General features: G+C 35.4%; 1 protein-coding gene across 5 annotated transcripts in view; it reads left to right on the plus strand.

Moving 5' to 3' along the window:
- VRK2 (VRK serine/threonine kinase 2) overlaps positions 1-19,140 on the plus strand; it is a 113,310-nt gene that overhangs the window by 39,445 nt on the left and 54,725 nt on the right. For all 5 annotated transcript variants that reach the window (XM_081833572.1, XM_081833571.1, XM_081833574.1 and 2 more), the window contains exons 3-7: positions 4,386-4,435; positions 5,164-5,233; positions 6,640-6,727; positions 8,886-8,991; positions 10,203-10,295. In XM_081833572.1, coding sequence (XP_081689698.1) covers positions 4,386-4,435; positions 5,164-5,233; positions 6,640-6,727; positions 8,886-8,991; positions 10,203-10,295 — 407 coding nt within the window. The remainder of the gene's footprint in view (positions 1-4,385; positions 4,436-5,163; positions 5,234-6,639; positions 6,728-8,885; positions 8,992-10,202; positions 10,296-19,140) is intronic.

Consider the following 19,140-nt stretch of genomic DNA (forward strand, 5'->3'; position numbering starts at 1 on the left):
AATTTCTTTCATGAGTATTTTATAGTTTTCTGAGTACAGATTCTTTGCCTCTTTGGTTAGATTTATTCCTAGGTATCTTATGGTTTTGGGTGCAATTGTAAATGGGATCAACTCCTTAATTTCTCTTTCTTCTGTCTTGTTTTTGTTTCTCTTTCTGTGTTTGACAGTGGTGAAATCTCTCTTTCTTACTTTCATTCTTTCCCTCTCCTTCCTCACCCTCCTTCCCCTCTTTCCTTTTCTTCCCCTCCCTCATCTCCCCATTTCTCTCTCTCTCTTTTTTTAATGTTTCACACTACTGAAGATGTAGCCCTTGGAAAATTTGACTTTATGTGGCCAACTTAACTTCAAATCTCTGCCTATTGCAGGCCCAAGGACTTGTCTTTTTCCCAGGAGAGCTTTAACACTAATATCCTTGGCTACCCAGAGTAGGCAGCCTCTTTCGGGCCTGCAGCACAGCCTAGAACATTAATGCTCATGTACATTTCCCTCTAGTTTTTCAATTTCTCTTTGTTTTGGGCTTCCTATTTATTTATTTATCTATCTATCTAACCAGATCAACTCTTCATTTATAAGAAAGTTTGATTTATTATATTCATCATCTTGTTTATTTTATAGAAGAAGGTTTTTGGTTTATCTACTGCACTACTTTATTAACATTCTTTATCAGACTCCATCATATTTTAGCTTTTCTAGTTGCCTTCTGTGTAAGTCTTTGGCTGCCAGTGTCAGAAACTCAAAAGTATTTAAACAAAGGGGGGATTTATTAACTCTTATAACTCAGAAGTATAGGGCTTTTCTGACTTCAGGTGTGCGTAGTCTAGAGCTTAAGCAAGGTCAACAGGTCCCTTTCTCTCTTCCTGCTTTACCCTTACTTTTTTCAGTGTTGGATTTGATTTTCAGACTTCATTTTCCATTTAGCTGGGGAAAGTAATTTCTAGGATTTGGTATCCTTACAGTTTATGGCCTTTTGTTACATAGCATTTTACTTTCAAATCCTAGGAAATAACTTTTTGCCTAGTTGGGGCATGTTGCTCTTTCTGAACTGGCTACTGTGGCCAATGGGCTCGTATATTCCAATTGGCCAGGTTTGGTCATCTGCCCAACTCTGAGATGTAAGGGCAGGTATACTGTGTTAAGCAGCCCTACTAGATCCACATGGGAAGAAGGCAGTTCGGTTCCTCAAAGGAAAAAGCAGGCAGAGTTCCCAATGAAGAGAAAAAAGTGCTAGTAGGGCAGATATCTTATATGTGCAATATGCATTTTTTAGCAGCTCATCAGACCTCTGGTTAGAAATTTAAATGAAGATGTGAGACTGCTATAACTTCAAGACTATCACTGTTTCTGATCATTCTTTTCAACCCTGAGTAGATTAATCAGCAGTAACCTACCAAACAAGATCCCTTTCCCTCCTTTATCAAGTCCTAACAGTTTCACTTTCTGAAATCTCTGGAATCTGTTCATTTTTCTTTATCTACCACTGATAGTGTAGTCCAAGCTATAGTCCTCTTTCCTCCGGTCTATCAAAATTAAATCCTTAGTGATCGGTCAGTATCTACTCTGGTTCCCCTTCAGTGTTCTCCACACTGTGGTGTAGTGATCTGTTCAGAATGCAAATCTAATTATGTGTTTCCTATCCTCCAACTACACCTCAAGTTTTTAAAACCTTTCATTAGGCAGAAATTATTAACTAGATTTACATCTGGCCCATCATCACTTCTCCAACTATTCTTGCTCAATAATTCCCTTTTATATAGATTAAATTATATATTTGCTTATTACTGTCTACCTCTCCCTTTTACATTTATTATAATTACAGTTTTGCACTTGTGTATGAGTATTTAATGAATGTCCGATTTCTCCATTAGACTGTAAAAGCAGATACCATGTCTGTTTTCCATTATCTTTTAATTTCACTAGATAGAATGTGGCTTGGCTTACAGTAGAAAATAAATATTTCATTAATTAACTGATTAATTACTATAAAGAGACCTCCGTGATAATGAGGACAATTTATTTGTTCATCATCCATCTCCAAGAGCTTTCTAGTCAATTGATTTTGGATTTAGGCCCTCAAATATAATCTAACTTAGAAGTTTATGGAGAATATTATATAGCTATCAGATGACAAGTGTGGGATGTTTTGAGTATCTGTCAACACATAGTTATGTTCATGTGAAATAATGTGAAAGGCTATAAAGTAGTAGGGCTATACTCATTGAAATCAGCAAGGAGTAGCCCACTGCACTGGTTAAATATCTCTTTTCCCATTAGCACCCAAATAAGTTATTTATCTAGTTGAAACCACCAATTTTTCTTTTGTGCTTTTCTGCTTGCATCTGTTGGGCTTGATGATGTATTTGCTGCTGGGGCCACTTGCTTTTAGACGAGAAGCAGGAAGTTTCTACCAACTTCTACCTCAGGAAGCAAAGACCCCTGCCCAGAGTTAGTACTGCACTAAGTGGACCGGGGTTAGGACAGGGCAGTTTCTCCCCAGGCTTGGGCACCACCCTAGTAAAAATAGTCTGCCAGAGGTGGGAAGAAAGGCTTTTCTTACCCCTTCTTCTCTAACAGGACTGGAATCCTTCTTCTATATTCACTCTCTTTAGTTTTTTCTTGCCTTAGATATGGATCATCCATCCCTCCTGTAGTTCCCTTGGGACTACTGTATGGGTGACTGTGGAATGACTTTACATGCATCAAGGTTAAAAGGTCAAAATTACTTGATATAAATACATTTAGTTTCTTTGGAAAGAGCTCTGGGTTCACAGTTTATATCATATCAAGAAGCACTGAAGTAATAATTTTTTCAAATGGTTGATAACAGGCTGACATAAAAATTTTTGGAAAACGGTTAAGAAAGTTGTGCGTGAGTTGGCTCGACTGTAAAGTGGAATTAATATATTTTGGTAAATTTATGATTTTTTAAATATCTATCATGTGCAAAAGAGGAAAGCTGATGGAGTTATCTTAGTTATCAATGGAGAAATCTTAGTAGTAGTCATAAGAGGATGGCGTCTGAGAAACATACTGAAAATATACTTGAAGAATTGATCTTGTTCTCCATCTGTTAGGTGCTAACATTTAATCATATTCAACAGTAGTTCTACCTTCCTTCCTTTCATTTTCCGTTAAACATCCTACTAACACTTGAAACAGTGCCTTGCAAGTTCTGGCCTCATGATAAATAACTGTTGGTTAGTTGAAGGAATGAATGGATGAAGAGTTAAGAGATGAATGACAAGATTCTAGACTTTCATAGTACAAATAAATACACACATTAACTTATCAAGATTTGAAAACCATAACTTTTTAATAATTTAGATAGTATAGATGAAAGGATTGATTTGATCTAAAAATTTGAACAGTGAAATTATCAGAAGTTTGATTACTATATCTAAAATGCAGCGGCACCTGGCTGGCACAGTTGATAAAGCAGGTGACTCTTGATCTCGAGGTTGTGAGTTGAGCCCCATGTTGGCTGTGAAGCCTATTTAAATAATAAATGAATAAAGAAGAAATTTTTAAAAATGCAAATGATAAATAATAAAAAGGAAGTTAGATAACTTGAAGTGAGCTTTTTAGGAGATACATATTATTTAATGTAGGGATCATTGATTGCCAGGGTCAGAAAATGATTTTTAAAAGACTTTATTCTCATTCTCTCTTGATTTATTTTAGAGTTTTGCCACACAGAAATTGTTTTGAACTTTCCAGTTAAGATGAATCAGTTTCCAGGGGTGCCTGGGTGGCTCAGTTGTTAAGCGGCTGCCTTCGGTTCAGGTCATGATCCCAGGGTTCCGGGATCAAGCCCCACATCAGGCTCCCTGCTCCACGGGAAGCCTGCTTCTCCCTCTCCCTCTGCCTGCCTGCCACTCCCCCTGCTTATGCTCTCTCTCTCACTATCTCTGTCTCTGTGTCAAATAAAAATAAATAAAATCTTTAAAAAAAAAAGATGTATCAGTTTCCATTTCTGAACTGTCATAGATTTTAATTTAGTAAAATTGAATCAGTAGATTTTACTGTTTATCATATACTAGTTAATGCTACATATCCAGAAAATATTTCCCCCTACATTTGGATCTGTGTGATTAATATCTGTTGCTTTCCATGTTTGAATATTTGAATATGGTTTATGGCAAAGTGTGGGCTATGGTGTCAGATGGACTGAGTTTCAGTCCCCAGTCTGCACTTCTTAGTGAGCAAATTATTCAATTTGTCGAACCTTAGTAGTATCTTGTGTAACATGAAGATGATACCTACCAGAAGAGGTTCTCTGGAGGATGTAATAAGTGAAGATAAGTAAAATGCTTAGCACAGTGTCATAGTAGAAATTCAGTAATTGGGAACGACTATTTCTCTCTTCCACCCTATGTTTTGTTCTGCAGCTTTCCCCGCAAATAAACCGGGTAAAGATGCAAGACATGTAGTAAAAGTGGTAAGTATTACTCTTAAATTTGTATTTCATATATATTTCACTTTTTTTGTTTTCTACTTTATTCCTGGTAGCTTTGTAAAAACAGTTTTTAACTTAGCTTTTAATTTTACTTATCAATAAATGTAGTGTTATAGTATATTTTCACATTATTAAAATGTAAAGACTGGAGAACTTTGTTCTTCTGTGTTGACATTTGTCATCTTTATATCCTATCTAGCTGTCTCTCCATTCCTTTCTTCCCTTTCTTCCTCTTTACTCTAAGTGGTAAGGTCCTTTAAGGCAAGGATGAGGTTTTATTTTTGTTTGTATCCCCTATGCCTAGTACAATGAATGAAATACAGTCGTTACTTAGTAAAGGTGTCATGTGTGAATGAACCCCATGGTAGTCTGCAGTGTATCTACCCTCATGTCCATGTTGGTAGACATTGAATGTCTGTGTATATACATTTCTCAGTGCTTTTAGTAAGTTTTTTTCCGTAAGAAGACTACTTTCATGTGTAAGATTGTGTAGAGATAGCGTTACCAGTATATTAAATTTAAACATGAGATTCTCCAAGTTTATTTAGTGCTTTTCTGAGATTGTTTGTGGAAATTTGATGCCTGTTTTATAATAAATTATTCAAGCACTGTTTATATACTATGAATGTATACTCATATTTTCACAGTTGAAATATCAAATCTATCTTTAAGATTATTGTTTCCTAATAAAATTAATTATTCTTTTATAGGAATATCAAGAAAATGGCCCATTATTTTCAGAACTTAAATTTTATCAAAGAGCTGCAAAAAAAGACTATAGTAAGTAAATTTAGCAAAGCAGGCTACTTCCATATGCATATATATGTATATATATGCTAAAGTGAATATTAATATTTTTCTTTTTTCTGGCCTTCTGGAAAATTATTATCAATTAAAATATTATTGTAATATAATTAACTATTATATAAAAGTAAGATAGATGCTATGTAAATGTTGATATTATATACATAGTGGGTTATATATTTCAAATCAAAATTGTTTCTACTACTTTATGTACAATGTCAAGTTGTTGGTCTAAGCTACCAAGAGTTCTCTAAGTATAAAAGATAGAATGAAATCATTTCTTTCGTAGGAAACCATTTGGTGTCAAAGGTTGTAAGGAAAAGATATTAAAATGGGCAGTAGATATATAAACAAAAGGAATGGCCATAGAATGGATTAGTGTAAGGTATGTGGAAGTGATTAAACATTAAAATGATGTAGACCATAAATTAAAAGTGTTACAAACTTGAATGTTGGGAAATTAACTGGAGCTGGAAATCACATGTAAGAACCCCCAGTTAGAGGAATTGAATGTGAAATGAATGTGAGCAGAGCTGAAGAACAGAAGCATTTTGTAAACACTGCACAATATAGATAGATGGACTACGTAGAGCTTTCAAGAGGTTAATATGAATAAAAACAATAATAGTCAAGGTCCTCTGCATTATGTTTAAGAAAAAGAATGATGAGACTAGCTCAATAATTAACTTTGTTTTCCTTAATAAAACCTTCTAAATGGTATGACAATGGTCTTTACAACTGCTTAAACTATGTCAGGGTGACAAATAGAATCCATTAAACTTGATTGTTTACACATTAAACATATATGGTAGAAAAGGTAAGCTACCTGACGGTTTCAGTGGATTTGATTTTTTTAAAACTAAATTTAATCAAAGCAGTTTCTGTATAACAATTTCATAGTAAGATGATTTTTCTGCCCAATTTCTATTTTTTCAACTACCATGGCTTCAAATTTTTAAGTAATGGAAAAGAAAAAGCCATCTCTCTACTGATTCTTTGGTACTTAACATATGTTCTATTTCATTTTATTTTAATTTTTGAACATATGTTATATTTTAAAATTTAACATATAAGGGAATGAATTTTTTTCATGAATAGAAACACTTGTGTATATGATGCTAATGCATTTTATGACCATGACTACTTTTGTTTTGGTTATAATTGCTTTAATTTAAAATTTCTGTATATGTTTTTATGTTAATTATAGTGGTAAATAGAATTTGAAGCCACTAGATAGATATATTTGATTCTTTAAAACATTTACTAGAAAGGTCTGATTTCTGTTTAGGTTAGCTAAATAACTTCTAGAATCTATGTAAAAGTAAGAAATAACATTTCTAAAAATATATATATCTTTTTTCCTGTTAAATTTGTCTTTGTAGTCAAAAACTGGATAGAACTCAAACAACTTGATTATTTAGGAATTCCTCTGTTTTATGGATCCGGTATTACTGAATTCAAGGGAAGAAGGTAAAATGGAATTATAATTGAGTATTCTATGACTGTGTCTTATGTGCTCTAATATCTTTGCTATATAACAGATTGCCCAAATCATAGTAGCGTATAACAACAGACTACTATCATCTTAGTTTCCATGGGTAACCAACATGGAAGTTACCCATGGAAACTATGGCTTCCCCAGATGGTTCCAGCTTAGGACTTCTGAGGATGTAGTCAGCTGTCTGTTGGGTTGCAGTCATCTCATGACCTGACTGGGGAAGGATCTGGTTTCCAGGTCACTCGTGTGGCTGTTGGCAGGCCTAAGAAGATCTGCTTCTAAATACACTCATGTGATTATTTACAGGCCTCACTTCCCCAGGCCTCTCAATAATAGGTCTCTCAGCAGGCTGCCTCAGTGTTACAAAGACATGGTAGCTGGCTTCCCCTAGCGCAAATAATTGAAAGAGAGAGAGAGAGAAGGAGAAAAAGCACATGCACACATAGGAGCATGCATTCAAGAATAAAGCCACAGCCTTTTTATAATTGAATCTTTAGAATTTATATAAAAATTTGAAAAAAATAAAGTTAACATACAGTGCAATATTAGTTTCAGGAGTAGAGTTCAGTGATTCATGACTTACATATAACACCCAGTGCTCATCACAAGTGCCCTCCTTAATCCCCATCACCCATTTAGCCCATCACCTGCCCACCTCCCCTCCATCAACCCTAAGTTTGTTTTCTATCATTAAGAGTCTCTTATGGTTTGCTTCCCTCTTCCCCCCGCCCTTCCCCTATGTTCATCTGTTTTGTTTCTTAAACTCCACATGAGTGAAATCAGATGGTATTTGTCTTTCTCTGCCTTATTTCGAATCTTACAGTGATGTCACATATTTCCACTATAGTCTCTTTGCTAGGGGCAAGTCACTAAGTCTACTCCATACACAAGAGAGGAGATGTAATTAAGCTTTGTCTCTTGAGAAAAGGCACAACAAAATTTTATAGAAACTTTTTTTTTAAATCACCACATATAAATAATTGACTAGTGATTTTTAGAAGAGAAAAAAATCAGTTTGTTAGGTACCCCATCTTGCCCTTCCAATAGCCTTTTAAGATAGGTGATGTCTTTTTCCCTAGGTGAGGAAATAGGCTCAGTGGTCAGTGCTTTGTTCAAATGGTGTTTAAATGCTATCAATAAAAACAAAATGAATGATCAGTAATCTTGAAACAAAGTAAAGGGCTGCTAATAGAGGACTGAGTGGCTGAGTGGATCATGGTGTATCCATACCATGTAATATTATGCAGCCCATTAAAGAAATCAGTTAGAGCTATACCAGTTGGGAGGTATAGTGGGAGGGTTTCAGTGAGATACTAATGAGAAAAGTATGATGCAGAAAAGTGCATGGAATAAGATCACATTTTTGTAAAACAAAGACAAAAATTCCTTTATTTCTGTGTTCATGCGTGTATACACAAATGTAGACTAGGGGCTGATGTGGGCATGTAAGTGAAGGGAAGAAAAGGGGCAGAGGTGACAAACAGAAAAGAAGTACATTTTTTAAAAAGATTTATTTATTTATTTATGAGAGAGAGAGAGTGGGAGTATGGGTGGGAGGGGTAAAGGGGGAGGGAGAGAGTCTCAAGCAGACTGCACGCTGAGTGCAGAGCCTGACGCGGGGCTCGATCTCATGACCCTGAGATCACGACCTGAGCCAAAACCAAGAGTTAGACATTCAACCGACTGAGCCACCCAAGCGCTCTGAAAAGAAGTACATTTTTTAAAGTCAGGTTTATAAGTGTGTAGAGAAAGTAAAATATGACTTATAAGGTCAAGAAACAAATATAAATAAAATTTTCTGTATGGACAAATAATTTGTTCAAGGTCATATAGTGAGAGGGTGATGAAATAAAAATGAAAGAGCATTCTCTTTTCATGACCTATGACTGAGCCTGAGTGTTTGAGCACAGCATTCCCTTCTATTAGAAACTAACTGCAGAATAAATACTGACTAGTATCTTTCTGTAAAAGAACAGCAAGATTATTAATGTACATTTCATTCTTTAATGGTTCAGATTGCAGTATTCTTCATTGTTGGGTTGGGGGTGTTTTTCCTTGTTTCAAATTCATAAATAGGCAGTTTCAAGCATTGCTATCTTAAGATCTCTTTTTGACGTCTTCTTCTTATAGTTACAGATTTATGGTAATGGAAAGACTAGGAATAGATTTACAGAAGATCTCAGACCAGAATGGTACTTTTAAAAAGTCAACTGTCCTGCAGCTAGGTATCCGAGTGGTAAGAATGAATGACTTATTTCACATGCCTTATTTTCAGATTATTTACTTGTTACAATATACAAATCGTTGCCCTTTGTGGAATTATCAGAGAATGAAGGATTATTGCCCTAGAAATGTCAGTTATTTAGAGTAGAGGCTATTTTGGTGAAATTGATAACAGTGGGCTCTGTAAGTGACAGAATGTGCTGTGTTTGGCACTACAAACTCAATTAGGCATTGGTTCTACAGTCTGATTTTTTTTCCCCTCACAGCTTTGTTTTACATATCAGAACAAGCTTGCATTGGTATAAGAATAACCTCTCTTTTGTCGGTTATATTTATAACAATGCAAACGGTGGCAAAATATATTATTTTCCATACTAAACACGTGATGGTATGGGGGTGCTATAAAGTTTTTAGTATGAGTTTGGGATGGTGGCAGTAATTACTATGGCAATGAATAATATATACTTTGCCAAATAAGAAGCAATGAAATCTTAATAGCACCCATGCACACATTTTGTTTATACCACATATTTGTCTTATCTTGTTTGTGTTTGGTTTGCCCAAGCTCCATTTTGTTTTTTCCATTTTAAATAGAATGAAACTGCTCATGCCAGGTTGGGATGTGGCAGATAGAACTCGTTAATTTTCCCGTTCATCCATTCATCCATTTAGCCAGCCAGCAAATGTTTATTGAGCACTGGGTGTAGGTAACATGCAAGGCTCAAGGGCTTCAAAGATGAAGCTAAGGTATTTTCGATTACTGTCCAGAGGGAAAATGCCCTTCAATGTGCTCATGGACATGGTGTTTTGTTCTGGGGTCTCCAAAACTTGATTTATAATCATTGGTTGGGTGAGGAACTGCTGAGGGAACTTCATGATTATTTTATTTTGGATCTCTGATTTTATTGTGTTTTTCCTCTTTGCACAGGGTGATTTGGCCAACCAGGCTGTCAGGGGCGTAGGCATAGGCACTGTTGAATCTTGGTTTCCTTCTCTCAGAAGTTTAATTAAAACACTTGATATTTGGGGATCATGTTATTCAACTTTTTTCCAGGATTAAGTGACCGGTACCTGTGATAAATAGATAAATACATAATTATAGAATATGTCACTTTGCTATTGTTACTATGAAAAAAATATGTGTTATTCTATATTCAAAATGTTTGAAGTTGATCATGAGTTTGAAATAAATATCAATATAACCTTACATATTTTTTTTCATAGTTGGATGTACTGGAATATATACATGAAAATGAATATGTTCATGGTGATATAAAAGCAGCAAATCTACTGTTAGGTTACAGAAATCCTGATCGGGTAAGTACAGTATTAAGCTTTTGTTTCCAGGAAGAATCCTCGCAGTATCATACTGAGACATTCAAAAATCAAACTCCTAATCGAGAAGAGTTTACAAATGAGGATTAACGTGTTGTGATTTATCTTACCTTGTTTATCTCATTTAATGCACTAAACTAAGAAGTAATTAGGATGGGGAAACTGAGACTCAGAGGGGTTTAAATAATTTGTTAATGGACATATAGTTAAGTGGCTGAAATTTGAACTTCTGAGAGACTATAAACAAAGAACCATCCAAATCCAGTGGGAGAAGGGATGGATTTTTGCAGAGAAAAAAAATTAAAAGTCACATTAGCTCCTCTTTCACTGTATAAACACGTAACTTTTAAACAGAGCAGCATTTCCGATGGAACTTTCTCTGATGATGGAAGTATTCTGTGTGTCACTGTGCAGTACAGTGGCCGTCAGCCACACGTGGCTGTCAAGCACTTGAGATGTGGGCAGTGCACCACCAAATGCTGAAAAGGATGTGGAGCCACAGGAACGCTCATTCCTTGCTGCTGGAAATGAAAAATGGTACGGCCACTGTGGAAGACAGTTTCACAGTTTCTTTAAAAACTGAACATAGGGACGCCTGGGTGGCTCAGTCGTTAAGCGTCTGCCTTCGGCTCAGGTCATGATCCCAGGGTCCTGGAATCGAGCACCGCATCGGGCTCCCTGCTCCGCGGGAGGCCTGCTTCCCCCTCTCCCACTCCCCCTGCTCGTGTTCCCTCTCTCGCTGTCTCTCCCTCTGTCAAATAAATAAAATCTTTAAAAAAAATAAAAATAAATAAAATAAAAACTGAACATATTCATAACATATGATCCGCAGTGACACTGCTTGGTATTTACCCAAAGTAATTGAGAATTTATATCCACACAAAAACCTACACACATGTTTATAGCAGCTTTATTCATAATTGCTAAAACTTGAATCAATGAAGATGTCCTTTAATAGGTGAATGGATAAATAAACTGTGGAACATCCAAACAACGCAATATTACTACTCAATGTTAAAAAGAAATGAGTAGTCAAGACGTGAAAAGACATGGAGGAACCTTAAATGCATATCACTAAGTAAAAATCTGTATAATTCCAACTCTACAACATTTTGAAAAAGGCAAAACTATGGAGATGCGAAAAAGATCATTGATTGCCAGTGTTTAGAGGGGAGGGAGGGATGAATAGGTAGAGCACAGAGGATTTTTAGGAAAGTGAAACTGTTCTATATGATACTACAGTGGTGGGTACATGTTGTTTTACATTTTAAAACCCATAGAATGTTCAACACCAAAAGTGAACCCTAATGTAAACTATATAGACTTTGGGTTATAATGATGTGTCGCTGTGTAATGAGTGTAGGTTCATCCATTGCAACAGTACTCTGGTATGGGATGTTGATAGTGGGGGGAGATTGTCGGGGGGTGGGGGCAGTGGGTATATGAGAACTCACTATACTTTTCCACTCAGTTTTACCTAAATTGTTCTAAATTTACCAAAATTGAATCTAAAACTGCTCTAAAAGAATCTTTAAAAATGTGACTAGTGTGACTGAGGAACTGAATTTTAAATCTAACTTAATTTTAATTAATTTTTTCAGTTTTAGCTTGCTTTTCCCCACCAGCTTTATTGAGGTATGATCGACAAAAATTGCATATATTTAGGCTGTACAACATGTACGAAGTGATGATTTAACATATAATATGTTGTGAAGTGATGACCATCATCAATTTAATTAGCACATTCATCACTTCATATAGTTATTTTTGTTTTGTGGTGAGAACATTAAGATCTATTCTTAGTGAATTTGAGGTACACAGCATTATTAACTCTAGGCACCATGCTGTATGTTCGACCCCTAGAACTTATTCATCCTCTAACTAAAAGTTTATACCCTTTGGCCAACATCTCCCCATTTTCTCCCCCCCACCCCTCCCAGGCCCCTGGCAACCACTTCTCTACTCTCTGGTTCTGTAAGTTTCACATTTTTACATGCCACATATAAGTGAGATAATACAGTATTTGTCTTTCTGTGTCTGGTTTAATGTCCTCCACATTCATCCATGTTGTCACAAATGGCATATTTCTTTTTATGGCCAAATAATTCCATTGCCTGTATCTACCACATTTTCTTTATTCATTCATCCTCCAGTGACCACTAAGGTTATTTACATATTTTGGCTATTGGGAAAAATGCTGTGGTAACATGGGAGTGCACATATCTCTTTAAGAAAATGATTTCTTTTCCTCTCGATATATACCCAGAAGTTGGATTGCTGGATCATACAATAGTGCGATTTTGAGGAACTTTCACACTGTTTTCCATAAAGACTATACCAATTTCTATTCCCACCAAGAGTGTACAGGGTTCCCTCTTCTTCACACATTCACCAACACTGATTAGCTCTTGTCTTTTTTCTAATAGCCATCCTAACAGGTATTGAATGATATCTCATTGTGGTTTCAATTTTCATTTCCCTGATGATAATAATTTTGAGCACCTTTTCTTATACCTGTTGGGCATGTGTGTATCTTCTTTGGAATAATAACTACACAGGTCCTTTGTGTATTTTTTAAATTGGGTTATTTTCTTGCTAGTGAGTTGTATGAGTTTTTATATATTTTGGATATTAACCCCTTATCAGATCTAGGGTTTGCAAATATTTTCTACAGTTTGGTAGCTTGCCTTTTTATTTTGTTGGTGTTTTCCATTGCTGGGCAGAATCTTTTTGGTTAGATGTAATTCTAGTTGTTTATTTTTTGTTTTGTTGCCTGTGCTTTTGGTGTCAGTTGAAAAACAATCACTGCCACAACCCATGTTCATGGATTGGAAGAATTAATATTGCTAAAATATCCATACTACCCAAAGCTCTCCCTATCAAAATTCCAATGGCATTTTTCATAGAAATAGAAAAAACAATCCTCAAATCTGTATGGCACCACAGAAGACCCTGAATAGCCAAAGCAATCTTGAGAACAAAGTTGGAGGCATCACACTTCCTGATTTCAAGCCATATGACAATACTATAGTAATCAAAACAGTGTGGTATTGGCATAAAAACAGACACAGACCAGTGGAACAGAATAGAGAGTTCAGAAATAAAGCCATACATACTATCAACTACTCTTTGACAAGGGCACCAGTAATATACAATGAGAAAAGAATAGTCTGTTCAGTAAATGGTGGTGGGAAAACTGGAAGCGACATGCAAAAGAATTAAGTTGGACTCTTAATCTACACCATATACAAAAATTAAATCTTTAACCCATTAAAGATTTAAATGTAAGACCTGAAACCATAAAACCAGAAGAAAATGCAGGGAAAAAGCTTAATTTCAATTAATTTAAAATTAAGTAACTCCATGTGGCTAGTAGCCACTCTATCAGACAGATTTAGAAAGTGAAAAAATTGAGTCTATAAAAAATTTTAAAAATCATGGTTAAATATTTAACTGAACTCTAGATGAGGAAAGAAATTTCTAAGTAATGGTACAAAAGAAAAAATAGAAAATATTGAGAAATTCACATTTTAAAATGTCTATATTAAAAAATTGTAAAAGGGGCACCTGGGTGGCTCAGTCGTTAAGCGTCTGCCTTCGGCTCAGGTCATGATCCCAGGGTCCTGGGATTGAGCCCTACATGGGGCTCCCTGCTCCACGGGAAGCCTGCTTCTCCCTCTCCCACTCCTCCTGCTTGTGTTCCCTCTCTCACTGTGTCTGTCTCTGTCAAATAAAATCTTAAAAAATAAATAAAAAATTGAAAAAAGAAAGACAAATGAGAAACTGGAAAGTATGTTTATGAAAGATATTTGGGGATATATATAGCAAACCAAAAAATTAGTAAGAAAAAAACACCAAATATTTTCTTAAAATAATGATTGAAAGGAATGAACAGAACACAAAAGAAATATAGCTGTCAGAAATGAATGAAAAAAGTTCACCGTCACTGGAAAAAAGAGAGATGCAGATAAAAGCAGTGAAGTACCATTTTAAAAGAACTTACCAAATTGGAAAAGCCGAAAATAATAATTCGATGATATTGAGGCTGATGAGGGTGCCGGCCCTTGTAGAATGCCAGGGGCAATGGAAATTAAATGGGAGTAGGAGAAGAAATTAAGTTAATGGAAGGGCAATTTGGCAATATATATTAAAATTCTTTAAAAGTCTGCATACTTTTTGAAGGTTAGGTTTATTGAAGTATAATTTACAAACAGTGAAAGTCACCCTTTTTGCCTTACAGTTTGTTGTGTTTTGACACATGTATGTCTTATAACCGCCCCCACAGTCAAGATAGAGAGTGTTCCTGTCATCCTCAAACTTTCTCTCCTCCCCGCTGCAGTCAGTCCCCTTCTCTCGCCACACATTGGCCTCTGGCCCCTGACAATGATCTCTGCCCCAATAGTTTTTGCATTTTGGGGGAATGTCACATAAATGGAATTATAGGCTATATTCCCTCGTGCCTGGCTTCTTTCACTTCCCATAATGTTTGTGAGATTTACCCATGCTGTGGTTCATTAGTAGTTCATTCCTCTTTAAAGATAGATAGTATTCCACTGACAACCACTACAGTTTATCTGTTTACCTGTTGGAGATTGATGTTATTTCCAGTGTGGGGGGCAATTATTAGTAAAGTTGCTAAAAGCATTCACGTAAAGGTTTTTATGCAGATACGTGTTTTAACAACTTCTGGGTGAGTAACTAAGAGTGGGATTTCCAGAATCATAAGGAAGTGTATGTTTGACTTAAAAGAAACAGCCAAACTGGTTTTCAGAGCGATTGTACTGTTGTTACACATTTCCACCAGTGATGGGTAGTTCTCCACATCTTGCCACCACTTGGTTTCATTAGTTTTTAAAATTTTACCCGTTATAGTAGATGTGTTGTCATATCTAGTAGTGTTAATTTGCGTCAGTTATGTAATGACTAATGATACTGAGCATCTTTCATGTGTTTATTTGCCACTCTTTTGTCTTCTTTGATGAATCAAATGTGCCCAGTTTTAAATCAGATTGCCTTATTTTAAGAGAGCTTTATGTTTTAAGGACAGGAACCTCTGTCAGATCTTTGCAGATACTTTCTTCATCCGTAGCTTACCTTATCTCTTACCATTGTCTTTCAGAAGGCAGATGTTTTTAATTATGATGAGACCCAATTTATGATTTTTTTCTTTTATCATTTCTGCTACTTCTATCTGAAGCCTGGATCACAAAATATTTTCTCGTAAGTTTTCCTCAAGGGGTTTTATAGAACTCTCATATTTAGATACCTGATCTATTTCAGGTTTGTATTTGGTGCAAGGTAAGGGTCAAGGCTCTTTTTTGGGGGGGAGGGGAAGATATACATGTGCCGTTGCTCCAACACTGTGTCGAAGGGAACATCTTTTCCCCAGTGAATTGCTTTGGCTCCTTTGTCAAAATTATTGACCGTCTATGAATGAGTCTACTTCTGGATTCTCTACTACAGTATCATACAGTCAATATCACACTTTCATGGTCATGAACTTAGGTAATAGGAGTCTTCCAACTTTGTTCTTTTTTTCAAAATTATTTTTAACTATTCTGGATGCTTTGCAATTCCATGTATAATATTTTAAAATCAGTTTGTCAATTTCTGCCCAAAAACCTGCTAGGATTTTGATTGAGATTGTGTTGAACTGTAGATTAATTTGAGGGAATTGAAATCTTAACAATATGAGTCTTCTGACTAAATGCCAAGCTAATTCTTAACTGGGAAATGACTGATCTTTGTAATACTCATTTTTATTTCTTTTGTTTTTATATTTAACTTCAAAATATTTTTTTAAGGATTTTTATTTATTTATTTGACAGAGAGAGCACAAGCAGGGGGAGCTGCAGGCAGTGGGGAGAGGGAGAAGCAAGCTCCCCGTTGAGCAGGGAGCCTGATGCGGGGCTCGATCCCAGGACCCTGGGATCATGACCTGAACTGAAGGCAGATGCTTAACCAACTGAGCCACCCAGGTGCCTCCAAAATATTTTTTAAATTTCCTTTGTAATTTGTTTTTTGACCCCAGGGTTGTTTGGAAGTATGTTGTTTAATTTCCAAATATTTGGAAGTTTTTAAATTCCTCTCTGCTATTGATCTTAATTTAATTCTCTTGTGCTCAGAGAACTACTTTGTATGATTTCTGTACTTTTAAGATTATTGAGAATTACTAAATGCCTCAACATATGAGCTAACTTACTGAATATTTCATGAGCCCTTAAAAAGAATATGTATTCTGTTGTCTGTCTTGGGGTGGAGTGTTTAATAAATGTCTGTTAGGTCCAGTTGGTTCAGTGTTGAAATTTCCTACATCCCCACTGAAAAGAGTATGGAAACCTCCAATTATAATTATGGATTTATCTTTTTATTTCCATCAATTTTTGTTTCATGTATATTGAATAGAATTATATATAGAATTCCAAAATTCTATTACTGGTATACATGTTAAGGATTTTTATGTCCTCTTTATGAACTGTCTCCTTTATCATTATAAAACAAGAGTTTTTAATCCCTAAAATATTTCTTGTTCAGAAATCCACTTTGTCTGATATTAATATAGCTACACCCCCTTTCTTTTGATTAGTGTTTGCATTATATATCATCTCCATTCTTTTGGTCTATTTTTGTCTGTATATTTAAGCTAAATGTCTTGGAGACAGTATGTTCATTTTGAAGCTATTTTTAAGCTTTGCTAAGATGAGTCTATAGTAGCCTATTCTCTGTGGATAGTTTATTCCTACTTCTGTGCTGTGAAGTTCTGTTATTTCTACGGAATTCCATGTGAGGACTTACTCTGGTTGGTCAGAACTCAACTCCCAGCTCTTTGTGAGCCCTGGGAATTATTCTTCTCCCTACTCCTCATTGGTTCTTTGCTCCACCTTTTATACTACAGATAAGGAGATCCTCGAGCAGATTTTTCTGGAGGTCCCCCTGCCTTGTAGCTCCCTCTTCTGAACTCCTCTCTGGATTTTCGGGCTCTTTAGGAGGCTCTCTGAACTCAGTCACTGTCTCAGCGGGATTGTTAGGATTTCCCTTCCTGTTCCTGAGTTTGGAATTATCACCAAGCAGAAAGCTGAGGCATCTGCGGGATTCAACTAATCTTTTTATCCCCATTTTCTCAAGGATCTCAATCTTGTGCTGCCTATTTAGTATCCAAAAACATTTGTATCTTTCATTTTAACCAGTTTCCCAGGGGCAGTAGAAGTGTAAATCCAGCATTGTATTCCTTTTTGCCAAAATCAAAAAGGGCTAGTTTTAAATAATTTTTGTGTGTATGTGTGTGAATTATCCGCTCATGTCTTTTGCCCATTTTTCTTTTTTTTTTAAATTTTTTTTATTCCCTCAGTTTTGGAGAGTTCTTTAAATATGTGTTATATAAGCCCTTCATCTATTACAGATTTTGCAAATATTTTCTTTCAATTTGCCTCTTGTCCTGTGATTATACTTGTGATATTTCATTGCCACATAGAAGGTGAAACTTTTATTTTTAATGTGGTCAAATTTATCAGTCTTTTATTTGCTATGGATATTGAGTCATGGTTAATAACCTTGTTCTACAGACAGATTTTATATGAATTTAATTGTATAGTTTCATTTTTTACCTTTAAATCTCTTACTAATTTAGAGTTTATTCTTTTATATGACAAGAGGTATGGACCCAATTTTATCATTTTCTAAATGATTTTCCAGTTTTCCCAACACTATTTAAAAAAAAAATTTGGTCCAGTGATGTTAGACATCACCTTTATCATATACTAAACTTCCATATGTACTTGAGTTCATTTCTGTACTTCCTACTGAATCCTTCTGGTCTAATTATGTTTCATAATTATAGTAGTGCATTACTTGCTGAGGTTCTGTAATGTATTTTAATATCTGGTGATGCTTAGTGCCTTGTAGCTTTTCTGTTTCAGTATTATTCTAGATATTCACAGTTTTCTATGTTCTTTTGTTTAGCTTCATTTAAAAATACTTGTTGGCATTTTTATTGGACTTTTGTTAAATTTTTAAATTAACTTGGGAAGACCTGGCATCTTTATGATATATAGATGTTCAACAACAAGGAATCTTTTTGTATTGCGTCAGTTTTACATTTGTTATCTTCTTGAGTATTTTCACTCTTTCCTCACATTAACTTTTTCACATTTCTTGCTATACTTATTCCTAAATATTATACCACTTTTGTTGGTATTGTCACTGCTATTTTACTCTACTATTTTATCTTCTAAGTAATTAGTGTTTGTGTATATGAACACTGTTGATTTCCGTGCATTCATTTTATATCCTGTTAATTACTGTCTTTGAGGTCACTTTAGTAATGATTCTCTAAGGTTTTCTTAGGAAACATTTCATACCCAAGTAGATACAGTTGTCTTTCTCTTCCAGTTCTTATATCTTTGATTTGTTTTGTCTAATTGTATTGCTAGTACATCCAGTACATAGAAAATAGTAGTGAAGGTAGTGATTATACTCACCTCTTCCTGATCTTAGTGGAAATACCTGAAGTTTACCCCATTAAATGTGATGCTGGCTTTAGGACAAAGGTGTGTCTACATGTGTGTATGTGAATGTGTACATGTGTATGTCCTTATAGTCATAGTAAGGAAATCACCATCAATTCCTATGTTCTTTTTTTTTATTATTTATTTATTTTTTTAACTGTCCTCTTTTTTTTTTTTATTCTTATCCCCATACATTACATCATTAGTTCTAGATGAAGTGTTCCATGATTCATTGTTTGTGCATAACATCCAGTGCTCCATGCAGAACGTGCCCTCCTCAATACCCACCACCAGGCCAACCCATCCTCCCACCCCCCTCCCCT

Source organism: Leptonychotes weddellii, chromosome 10 (assembly GCF_054177405.1).
Source record: "Leptonychotes weddellii isolate Sample4059 chromosome 10, ASM5417740v2, whole genome shotgun sequence".
Lineage (NCBI taxonomy): Eukaryota > Metazoa > Chordata > Mammalia > Carnivora > Phocidae > Leptonychotes > Leptonychotes weddellii.